Here is a 12,942-nt window from a genome sequence, read left to right as displayed (position 1 = left end):
TTGCAAGAGGGGGGAATATCAGGGCTGCTTTGTAACAGAGAAAATATCTGACAAAGATTGAAAGAGAAACTGAAACATCAGAATTTTGTGCTTTAGGCAAGATATATACAAGGGAGTTAGTTCAGTTGGCTGAATGGCTGGTTTGTAATACACAGTAATGCCAACAGTGTGTAGGTTTAATTCCTGCACTGGCTAAGGTTACCATGTAGGACTCTAATTCTCAGCCTCTCCCCTCACCTGACCCTCAGACTGAACATCATCAGTCATCTCTCCTGAATGACAGAGCAGCCTTATATTCTGGTAGGACTATTATGACATTAGCTTTTACCTTCATTCGACAGAATTTTGTGCAATAGAAAGAAATATCCACAAACCTGGATCTGTGTGAGGGAGAGGAATTTTAGAAAGGATCAGTGTGAAATCAAAGAGACTAACAATAAGAATTAGTGAACAATAGTGGGAAATAGTAGATAATGTTTGCATGAGAAAGCAAAGTTTTCAGACAGGAATTGAGAATGGTTAGGGGGTGCATGGAGATATCAGGAATGAAGAGTTCAACGGGGGAACATGAGACAGGATCTGACAATAGGAGAGGGGGTGAAATATCCGGCCTTCCTGATAATACCCTCTCTGACAAAAGTAGTGGCTGATACTCACGGATTTGATACTACTCATCCAATAAACAGCCTGATATTCCCACCCCCACAAAAATGGCTTTGTGTTTGACCATGTGAGAAGTCGGACAGAGTCTGAGAGAGAGAGAGAGAGAGCGAGAGAGAGAGACAGGGGTGGGGAGATATCAAACTGGACGTGTGCGCGAGGAAGGGGACTATCAAACAGGGTTTATGTGCGAGTAAGACTAACATCAAACAGAATCCAGAAATTCTGATGATGGCGGGGAACTGTCGTAACAATCTAGATGACAGGCACATGTTAAGCCATGCAGAAATCCCAAAGGACCTGATTCCAACGGAAATGCCTGGGAAATAAAAACTTCCATGAGGCAATTATCCTGTGACTGGAACCCTCTGATAAAGTTCCCAAATCTGAGTTAGAGGCAGAGGTTTTGAAGGACTTACATTGAACAGTAACCCATGATAAGTTACAGGCTTGGCTGATATTGGCCCTGTGTGACGTAAGTCCATTTTGACATTCCTTCTCTGGCATAAAACTCTCCAAAATTACCCCCGCTTCATAAACACCCGTTTGTGAAAGGAGAAGACGGTGTGGGAATGTGACGCGGTGTGCAATAGGGGTAAATTCAGATGGGTGTGTCTGACAGAGAGGGGAATATCAGGCTGGCACCATGAATGTCAGCGGGAATACGAGGTAGGGTTTGAGACAGAGGGAGGAACTACAGGGTCAGTGCATGAGAGAGGCAACTTCAAACAGGGTTTGTTTGCAAGACAGAAATATCAGACAGCCTTTGTGTGAGTCAAACAAGAATATCAGACAGGATTTTTATGTGCAAATATGGAACATTAGCATTTAAGGTGACGTTTCTGCTGTGTAATGGAGTAGTTTGGAGATGTTATAGGTAAGTTGGTTCTTATTGGGTACAGGCAGGCAATGACAGCAAACCAGATGGAGTTAGAGATAGTTGAAACATGGATGGAAATGGCATAGACTTTACGTTCTGATGTTAGGAGAATAAAGCTTTGGTTCTTACACCAAAAATTTTCAGTTCCCTGCTGAAAAAAGAGTTCACAAGCCTGAGACAGTTACCCTCTTCCTCAACTACTTCTAAGTACAGTGTCGACACGTTTCTGAATTCAGGGAGCTGGAAGAAAAGTAAAATATTTGAATTTATTCAGTATATTTCAGGGGATCACAAGGTACATTGTTTGAATGAATGAATGACTCACTGATAAGATAAACAAATGAAATTTGTCCATTGTAAGCACAGCAATGTAAGAATTAAGCAGAGATAATGTTTGGGAAATGATGAAAGCTGGAAGAAAAATATCCAGCCTCAGATTTCAAGGAGTATTCATTCCCACCTCTTTTCCTAAGGGACTCCAGCACTATCGAAGGGTCAGCACTGAGGGAGCGGCGCACTGTCAGACGGTCAGGACTGAGGGAGCGGCGCACTGTCAGAGGGTCAGTACTGAGGGAGCGGCGCACTGTCAGGGGGTCAGTACTGAGGGAGTGGCGCACTGTCGGACGGTCAGTACTGAGAGGATGCTATAAGAGGGTCAGTACTGAGAGGATGCCGCACTGTCAGAGGGTCAGTACTGAGGGGATGCCACGCTGTCAGAGGGTCAATACTGAGGGAGCAGCGCACTGTCAGAGGGTCAGTACTGAGGGAGCGGCGCACTGTCAGAGGGTCAGTACTGAGGGAGTGCCGCACTGTCAGAGGGTCAGTACTGAGGGAGCGGCGCACTGTTGGACGGTCAGTACTGAGAGGATGCTGTCAGAGGGTCAGTACTGAGGGGATGCCACGCTGTCAGAGGGTCAGTACTGAGGGGATGCCACGCTGTCAGAGGGTCAGTACTGAGGGGATGCCACGCTGCCAGAGGGTCAGTACTGAGGGGATGCCGCACTGCCAGAGGGTCAGTACTGAGGGGATGCCGCACTGGCAGAGGGTCAATGCTGAGGGAGCGCCGCACTGTCAGAGGGTCAGTGCTAAGGGAGCGCCGCACTGTCAGAGGGTCAGTACTGAGGGGATGCCGCACTGCCAGAGGGTCAGTACTGAGGGATTGCCGCACTGTCAGAGGGTCAGTGCTAAGGGAGCGCCGCACTGTCAGAGGGTCAGTACTGAGGGGATGCCGCACTGCCAGAGGGTCAGTACTGAGGGGATGCCGCACTGTCAGAGGGTCAGTGCTGAGAGAGCGCTGCACTGTCAGAGGGTCAGCGCTGAGGGAGCGCTGCACTATCAGAGGGTCAGCGCTTCACTGTTGCAGGGTGAGTACTGAGGAAGTGCTGCATTTTGGAGCATCAGTACTGAGGGAATGCTACACTGTTGAAGGGTCAGAACTGAGGGAAATCCGCACTGTCTTTGAAGGCAGTACTGAGGGTGTGCCAGCTTGTAGGAATTTGAGTACTGACACAGTGCTGCACTGTCAAAGAATCAATATTGAAAGCGAGTTACACCTGTCGGGTGGTCAGTACTAACAGATTTCTACGTTATCGTAGTAGTAGTACCAAGGTAATGCAGCATTTTCAGGTATCAATAGGTGCTGTACTGCCAGAGATTCATCAAACCTGTAAAAGGGCCATTACTGAGTGAACTCTGTATCATTTGTGGGGGTCTGAGCCAAGGGATCAAAGCATCATTAGGCGGTAGTGCTGGTAGCACACAAGGGTCTATTATGAGGTGGTTACACTATTTGCGGAGGCACAGCACAAGGGACAGCTACAATATCAGTGGTGTCACTGTCAGATTAGATATTAAAAGTGACTGTCTGACTCCTTTCAGTGAGCACTTCTTGTCATCATGTCAGGAAATTCAACAACAAGATCCCTCAAACCTCATTGTGAGAAATGAACATGTTCACAAAGAAAATGAATCTACTTTGTGTCAGCAAAGCCTTTTCTCACTCACCTGACTTAAACTCCTCCTGTCAAATCCTGACCTTGACCCTATCTGAAAAGAAATCACCAAAACATTTGGATGTTAGCAGTGTCACTGTGACCAAACAACACTGGAATTAATTTACTAAGGATTTGTTGTTTGGGACACAGAGATTACAGTGTAGCCTGCCAGTCATATTCAGTAAGTAAAAGGTTAACTGTTAATATGGGAAATTCCTGTGCACATTCATTATTATGCGAAATACACAGTGGGACTTTATCAAAAGCAATCTGAAAGTCCACATGATCAATATCTATTGCCTCACCTCTGTCCATTACTTTTGTCACTCTTCAAAAACTCTGAGATGTTAGTCAGCAATAGTATACCCTTCATGAATCCATGCCAACACTCCCTGGTTAACTGAAATATTTTGAGGTGACGAGTTATACTATCTTTGATTCTAGACTCCAACATTTTCACTCATTCACCTAACCTATCAATATCTATTATAATGTTAAGCTGTTGTCAGCAATGTCCACAATACCGTCCGATTTTGTGACATCAGCAAATTTGGATATTTGACCTTTAATGCCATTATCCAAGTTGAGAATGAACATTGTGAATAACTGAGGACACACACAAATCCCTGCGTTACACCACTAGTCATGTCCTGCAAATTTGATTACTTACTCATCATTCCAACTCTCCGTTTCCTGACAATCAACCACTTTTCTATCCACATCAGCAATCTGCCCTCAATTCTGTGGGCTCCAACCTTTATTAACATTCTCCTGTATGGGACTTTACCAAAAGTGATCTGGAAGTTTATTTGGACAACATCCATTGTCTTACCTCTGTCCATCACTTTTTCACACTTTCAACAAACTATGATGTTGTCAGAAATAACACACCCTTCATGAATCTATGCTGATACTCCCTGATTAACTAAAATTTTTTGAGGTGATGAATTACCCTATCCTTGATTATAGACACCAAAAAATTCCAGAGGACAGATGGCAGCAGAATAGCAGGAGTGCTGCACTTTAGGGACCAATATACAGGGAGAACTACATTGTCAAAAGATACTCAGAGGGATAAGTCCAGAGGTTTACTGCACCTGCACGAGTCAGTGCGCAGAGGCTTCGCCATCACGAGGGTGGCGCAGAGGCAGTCCTGCGCCGTCACTGGGGCAGGGCAGAGACGTCACTGGGGCAGCGCGGAGGGAGCGCTGCACCGTCACTGGGGCAGCGCGGAGGGAGCGCTGCACCGTCACTGGGACTGTGCAGAGGGAGACCTGCACTGTCAGTGGGATCAGCGTGGAGAGAGTGCTGCACTGTCAGAGGGGATGCTGCACTGTCAGAAAGGACAGTGTAGAGTAAGTGCCCTATTGTCAGAAGGGACAGCGCAGAGGGAGTGCCATATTGTCAGAAGGGATATGGCACGTGAGTGCAGCATTGTCAGAAGGGACAGCGCAGAGGGAGTGCCATATTGTCAGAAGGGGCAGTGCCGGGGGACTGCCGCATTGTCAGAGGGGATATTGCACAGGGAGTGCCGCATTGTCAGAAGGGACAGTGGAAGGGGAGTGCTGCACCATCAAGGCACTGTATAGAGGGAGTGCTGCACCATCAGAGGGGACGTACAGAATGAGTCCTGCAGAATCCGCGGACAGTACAGAGGGTTTTCGCTATTGTCGGAGTGCTGAATTGTAAGGGGGCACACTACAAAACTGAGTGCTGCACTGTCATATCACTGTGCAGGGGTATTGCACATTCAGGGGATCAGTACTGAGACAGCAAATTCGGCAGTCTAAACTGACAGTAACGCAGTTTTCAGAGACACAATTAAGTGAGAGATGAAACGTTGACCATGTCAGTGTCAGATAAGATGTTAAATCATGATTCTGTCTGCCCCTTCTCAGTGTGCTGTCCTTGTTATCATGTGGTCAACATAATAACTTCTGCAAAGAAAAATCTTTCAAATAACACTGTGATGAATGATCAGTTTCAAAAAAAGTGCTATTTGAGGGTAATGAATCTGCCTCAGTAAAATTCTAATTCCCCCTCGCCTGATCTGATATTTTCAATGAAATTCCTGACTTTGAGCTAATCTGGAAATAAATGACATAAACATTTGGATCTTTGGAATGTCATTGTTGCCAAATGCACTCAAATTAATTTACTGAGAAAATGCTAATGATGTAGTATTCAGGACCCCGTGAGAAATCATGTTGCCTAAAAACGACAAACTTTCTTGTTAACATGAGAAATTACCACTATACCTGCTCACATTCGTAATGGAACTACTTACACACTTATGAATCTAACAACCCAAGAAGCCATTCAGCCCTCATTCCTATGCCATTGTGAAACTAATTCAGTAGAAAAAAGCTACAGATGTAGTTTTCTGGAAGTCAATGAGACTACCATGTAGGTTGCTGTGGCAGTGTCGACAGAATCACCTGTTTACATGGGAAATTCCCATTGTCACACTTCACATTCATCATTATGCTAGATACACAATCATGAATCATTACGGTAAATGGGAATTTAAGAAAGACAAATGTGAGGCTACCATGTAGCCCGATCATCACAACTGGTAACTGCATGGTTACCTGTTAACATGGGAAATTGCCATGATTACTGTTCATGTTCCTGATAATGCTAATTACACAAACACGAATCATCCAGGTCAGGAAATCACTCAGCACGCACCTCAATACCACAGTGGCAGTGCAGAGGGGGCACTGCACTGTCAGAGGGGACAGTGCAGAGGGAATACCTCAGTGTCAGCGGAGCACAGTGGAAAGGGAGTGCTGCACGATGAGGGGGTCAATGATGAGACAGCAAACTTAGGCAGTCTGTACTGACAGCATTACAAATGGTTTTCAAAGACACAATTAACCAAGAGCTAAAATGTTGATGGCATCACTGTCAGACACGATGTTAAATCCAGGTTCTGCCTGCCCAACATCAGTGTGCTGTCCTTGTTCTCATTTGGTCAACTTAATGTCCAAGTTCTGGAAAGAAAAATCTTTCAAATAAAACATGAAGAATGATCAGGTTCAAACAAGAGCTATGTGAGGGTGACAAGTCTGTGTCGGTAAAAATCTAATTCACTAGCGAGTTTTGAGAAGATTTGTAGCTCAGGTTGAGGTTCTGGATGTGAGTTTGCTCGCTGAGCTGGAAGGTTAGTTTTCAGACGTTTCGTCACCATTCTAGGTAACATCATCAGTGAGCATCTGGTGAAGTGCTGGTGTTATGTCCCGCTTTCTATTTATCTGTTTAGGTTTCCTTGGGTTGGTGATGTCATTTCCTGTGTTGGTGATGTCATTTCCTGTTCTTTTTCTCAGAGGGTGGTAGACGGGCTCCAAATGAAAGTGTTTGTTGATGGAGTTCCGGTTGGAATGCCATGCTTCTAGGAATTCTCGTGCGTGTCTCTGTATCACTAGTATCCTTACATACAGACGAGGTAGGACACCACTTTGATTGGGACAACACATCCATCCTAGGACAAGCCAAACAGAGACACGCATGAGAATTCCTAGAAGCATGGCATTCCAACCGGAACTCCATCAACAAACACATTGATTTGGAGCCAATCTACCATCCCCTGAGAAAAAGAACAGGAAATGACATCACCAACACAGGAAATGACATCACCAACCCAAGGAAATCTAACCAGATAAATAGAAAGCGGGACATAACACCAGCGCTTCGTCGGAGGCTCACTGATGACATTACCTAGAATGGTGACGAAACATCTGAAAAACTAACCTTCCAGCTCAGCGAGCAAACTCACATCCAGAACCTCAACCTGAGCTACAAATCTTCTCAAAACTCGCTACTACAGGCAATTTAGCATGGCCAATCCACCTAACCTGCACATTTTTGGACTGTGGGAGGAAAACACAGCACCCGGAGGAAACCCATGCAGACATGGGGAGAATGTGCAAACTCCACACAGACAGTCACCTGAGGCTGGAATTGAATGTGGGTCCCTGGTGCTGTAAGACTGCAATGCTAACCACTGAGCCACGAAGTGCGAAGGGTATGCTGCACTGTGAGAAGGGACAGTGCAGAGGGATTTCTGCATTGTCAGAAGGCACACTTCATCATCAAGATACTGTATAGAGGAAGGCCTGCACCATCTGGAGGCAGTACAATGGGAGTGGTGCACACTCAGTGGATGAGTACTGAAGAGGCAAACCCAGTCGGTCTGCACTGAAAGCAATATACGGATTTCAGGAACAATTAAGTGAGAGCTGAAATGTTCAACGTCCAACTCCTTCAAAGAAAAGTCTTTCAAATTACACTGTGATGAACCATCAGCTTCAAACAACAGCTATTTGAGAGCGACCAATCTGTCTCAGTAAAAATCTAATTCACCCTCACCTGATCTGGTATTTTCAATGAAATTCCTGACTTTGAGCTAATCTGGAAATAAACGACAAAAATATTTGGATGTTAGGAATGTCACTGTCGCCAAATGCACTAGAATTAACTTACTGATAAAATGCTAATGATGTAGTATTCAGGACCCCGTGAGATATCGTGTTGCCTAAAAACGACAAACTTACTTGTTAACATTAGAAATTACCATTATACCCGCTCACATTTGTAATGGAACTAAGTTACATAGTTATGAATCTAACAACCCAAGAAGCCATTCAGACCTCATCCCTATGCCACGGTGGAATTAATGCAGTAGAAAAATGTTACGGATGTAGTTTTTTGAGAGTCAATGAGCTTACCATGTAGGTTGCTATGCCAGTGACGATAAAATCACCTATTTACATGCAAAATTCCTATTATCACAGTTGACATTCCTCATTGTGCTAGATACACAATTGTGAACCATTATGTTAAATGGGAACTTAAGAAAGACAAATGTGAGGTTATCATATAGAATATCAGTACAGCACGGTACACGCCCTTCAGCCCACGAAGTTGTGCCAACCGATTATCCGACGAAGATCAAACTACCCTGCATATCTTAAATTTTACTGTCATCTTCCATTTTACGATCATCCATGTGCCTATCCATGAGTCGCTTAGAAGTCTCTGAAGTATCTGACTCTCCTACCACTGCCAGCAGCGCATTCCACACGCCCCACCCTCAGTGTAAAGAATTTACTTCTGAGATCTTCCCCATACCTTCCTCCAATCTCCTTAATACTCCCTCGTAACTGTCATTTCTGCCATGTGAAAGACTCTCTGGTTATCCACTCTATCTAATCCTCTCATCATCTTGTACACCTTTCAAGTCACCTCTCATCCTTCTTCGCTCGAATGAAAAAAAGCCTGAGCTCCTTCAACCTTTCCTCGTAAGACCTGCCCTCCAGTCCAACCAACAACCTGGTAATTTTTTTTGATTCAATAGCGGGATGAGGGCATCATTAGACAATATTTATTGCCCATCCCTAATTGCCCAGAGGACAACCTCTCTAAAGCTTCCACATCCTTCCTTTAATGAGGTGACCAGAACTTAACACAATATTCTAAGTGTAACCAGGGTTTTATACAGCTGCATGGGGAACCTTATCAAATGCCTTGCTAAAATTCATATACACCACATCCACTGCTCTGCCTTCACTAATGTGTTCTGTCACATCTTCAAAGAATTCAATAAGGGTTGTGAAACGTGACCTGCCCCTCACAACGCCATGCTAACTGTTTCTAATCAAACGGTGCGTTTCCAAATAATCATTAATACTATCTCTCAGAAGCCTCTCCAATAATTTTCCCACCACAGAAGGAAGATTACCCAGGCTGTAATTCCCAAGATTATCCCTATTCCCTTTCTCGAGCAAGGAAACGGTATGTGCTACCCTCCAATCATCTGGTACTACTCCAGCAGATAGTGAGGATGCAAAGATCATTGCCAAAGGGGCAGCAATCTCTTCCCTCACTTCCCGTATTAACCTTGGGTATATCCCATCTAGGCCAGGGGACTTATCTACCATGCGTTTTTCAAAATTTCTAGCACATCCTCCTTCCTAACATCAACCTGTTTGAGCATATTTATGAGTTTCATACTGGCCTCACAAACGTCAAGGTCCCTCTCACTGGTGAATGCTGAAACAAAATATTCATTGAGGACCTCCCCTATCACCTCTGACTATGTGCACAAGTTTCCTCCACTATCCCTGATTGGCCATACCCTCACTCTGGCCATGCTCTTGTTCCTCACAGAAGCATTGAAGACCTTGGGGTTTTCCTTGAACCTACCCACCAAGGTTTTCTCACGTCCCCTTCTAGCTCCCCAAAGTACATTCTTCAGTTCCTTCCTGGCTATCTTGTAGACATCTAAAGCTCTGCTTGTCACAGCTAGTAACTGCACAGTTACTTGATAACCTGGCAAATTATCATGATTACTGTTCACATTCAAAAACATGCCGGTTACACAATCAAGAATCTTCCAACCCGGGAAGCCATTCATCAATCACCCTGTACCATGGTGACAGTTCAACCTGTCACCTTTGCCAAATACACTAGAATTAATCTACCGAGAAAATGTTGAGGATGTTATGTGCAGGACCCCATGAGATACCATGTTCACTGCAGCTCACAGCTAAAAACTGAATGGTTATTTGTTAACATGGGTAACTACTATGATTACTGCTCATACTGGTAGTAACTTCTAGCCCAAGAAATCATTCAGCATTCACCCTTGTGCCGTGGCAGGAATGCAGATGGGCTGCTGTACTATCAAGGAGGATGGTGCAATGGGAAAGCTGTATTGTCAGAAGATTCAGTGCAGAGGGAGTGCTGCACCATCAGGGGGCAGTACAGAGGGAGTGCTGCACACTTTGGGGATCAGTACTGAGACAGGAAATTCACTGAGTCTGTACAGACAGCAATACACAGCTTTCAGAGACACAATTAAGTGACAGCTGCAATGTTGAGATTGATAATGTTACCATTATCCCTGCTCACATTCACAATGGAGCTACTTACATGCTCATGAATCTAACAACCCAAGAGGCCATTGAGCCCTCATCCCTATGCCACGAAGAAATTAATTTACAGAGACAATGTTAAGGGTGCAGTTGTCACTGTCAGACAAGATGTTAAATCATAGTTCTATCTGCCTTTTCTCGGTGTGGTGATCTTGTTCTCATGTCGTCAACATAATGTCCAACTTCTTCAAAGAAAAATCTTTCAAATAACACTGATCAGCTGCAAAAAAAGAGCTTTGTGACAGTAATGAATGTACCTCAGTGAAAATCTATTTCACCCTCACCTGTTCTGGTCTGTTCAATGAAATGCCTGAATTTGAGCCAATCTGGAAGCAAATCACAACAACATTTGGAGGTTAGCAATGTCATTGTTGCCAAATACACTAAAAGTAATTTAATGAGAAAATGCTAAAGATAAAGCTGCCTGCAGGTCGCAGCTAAAATTCGTGTGGTTACTTGATCACATGGGTTAATTACCATTATCCCTGCTCACATTCATAATGGAGCTACTTACATGCTCATGAATCAAACAACCCAAGAGGCCATTGAGCCCTCATCCCTCTGCCATGGTGAAACTAATTTACACAGAAAATGCTAAGGATGCAATTTTTTGGGATTCAGCGAGGTTACCATGTAGCCTGCTATTTGCAGCCAGTTTCTGTTACCTGTCTACATGCCATATTCTCATTATTATCACAGTTCACATTCATCATTATGCTAGATACACAATTGTGAATCATTATGATAAACGGTAATTTAAAAAAGACAAATGTGAGGTTACCATGGAGCCTGCTCATCACAGCTAGTGACAGCATGGTAACATGTTAACATGGGAAATTACCACTATTACTGTTCACACTGGTAATGATACTAATTACACAATCATGAATCTTACAGCTCAGGAAGTCCCATGTACCATCGTGGCAGTGCAAACGGCATGCAGCACAATGAGGAGGGACGGTGCAGAGGGTGTGCTGCATTGTCAGAAAACACACTGCATCATCAAGATACTGTACAGAGGAAGTCCTGCACCACCAGGAGGCAGTCCTGAGGCAGCAAACTCAGGTGGTCTGCACTGAATTAATACACGGTTTTCAGGAACAATTAAGTGAGAGCTGAAATGTTCAACGTCCAACTCCTTCAAAGAAAAGTCTTTCAAATTACACTGTGATGAATCATCAGCTTCAAACAACAACTATTTGAGGGCGACGAATCTGTCTCAAGAAAAATCTAATTCACCCTCACCTGATCTGGTATTTTCAATGAAATTCCTGAATTTGGGCTAATCTGGAAACAAATCACAAAAACATTTGGATGTTAACAATGTCACCGTTGCCAAATGCACTAGAATTAATTTTACGAAAAAATGCTAAAATTGTCATATTCAGAACACCATGAGATACCATTGTAACTGTTGTTCATGGCTAAAAACCACATGGTTACTTGTTAACATGAGAAATTACCACTATCCTTGCTCACGTTCATAATGGAGTTCGTTACACTCATGAATCTAGCAACTCAAGAAGCCATTCAGACCAAATCCCTGTGCCACACTGAAATTACTGCATTAACAAAAGGATATGGATGCAGTTTTTGGGGATTCAGTGAGGGTGCTATATCGCCTGATATTCACAGCCTGTATCTGTAGAGTTACCGTTTTACAAGGCAAATTCCCATTATCACAGTTCACATTCATCGTTATGGTAGATACATGATCATGAAGCATTATGATAAATCGGAACTTAAATGCATGCCCTCTCATGCTGGACATTTCAAATCTGGGACAAACTTTCTAACCATCAATCCGATCTACGACTCATCATTTTATAAACTTCTATCAGGTGTCCCATCAGCCTCTGCTACGCCAGAGAAAACAACCCGAGTCTGTTCAACCTTTTCTTGTAGTTCATGCCCTCTAATCCAGGCACAATCCTACTAAGCCTCTTCTGCACCCTCTTCAAAGCCTCCTTATCCTTCTGTCGTGTGGTGGCCAAAACTAAATGCAATATTCTTAAGAGCAACCTAACCAAACTTTTATAAAGCTGCAACATCACTTCCTGACTCTTGTACTCAATGCTCTGACCAATAAAGACAAGCATGCCATATGCTTCTTCACCACCTACCTGCTTGCATGGGCCACTTTCAGGGAGCTCTGGATGAGGAGTCCAAGATCCCTCTGTTCATCAATGTCGTTAAGGGTCCTGCCATTAACTGTGCACTTGCCTTTAACATTTGATCTCCCAAAGGGAACACCTCACAATTGTCCAGATTGGACTCCATCTGCCATTTCTCTGCCCAATCTGCAACTGATCCATATCATGTTGTATCCTTTGATAATTTTTCGCAACTGTTTTCATCCAAATCATTTACAACAGCCATGGTCCCAGCACGACTCCCTGTGGAACACAACTCATCACGAACCTCCAGCCAGAAAAACACTCTTCCACTGCCACCATCTGTCTTCTATTGG

At 44.0% G+C, this 12,942-nt stretch overlaps 1 protein-coding gene across 2 annotated transcripts in view; it reads right to left on the bottom strand.

The window, feature by feature from the left end:
* The window catches only part of LOC125449505 (SUMO-interacting motif-containing protein 1-like), a 139,596-nt gene that overhangs the window by 15,738 nt on the left and 110,916 nt on the right, over nt 1-12,942 (bottom strand). For both annotated transcript variants that reach the window (XM_059642855.1, XM_059642854.1), the window contains exons 37-41: nt 11,718-11,759; nt 10,757-10,798; nt 7,906-7,947; nt 3,545-3,586; nt 1,670-1,780 (exon numbers count right to left, since the gene is read on the bottom strand). In XM_059642855.1, coding sequence (XP_059498838.1) covers nt 1,670-1,780; nt 3,545-3,586; nt 7,906-7,947; nt 10,757-10,798; nt 11,718-11,759 — 279 coding nt within the window. The remainder of the gene's footprint in view (nt 1-1,669; nt 1,781-3,544; nt 3,587-7,905; nt 7,948-10,756; nt 10,799-11,717; nt 11,760-12,942) is intronic.

The sequence above is a fragment of the Stegostoma tigrinum genome, chromosome 46, assembly GCF_030684315.1.
Source record: "Stegostoma tigrinum isolate sSteTig4 chromosome 46, sSteTig4.hap1, whole genome shotgun sequence".
NCBI classification, from domain to species: Eukaryota; Metazoa; Chordata; class Chondrichthyes; order Orectolobiformes; family Stegostomatidae; genus Stegostoma; species Stegostoma tigrinum.
This window is presented reverse-complemented; position numbering and strand designations above follow the sequence as displayed.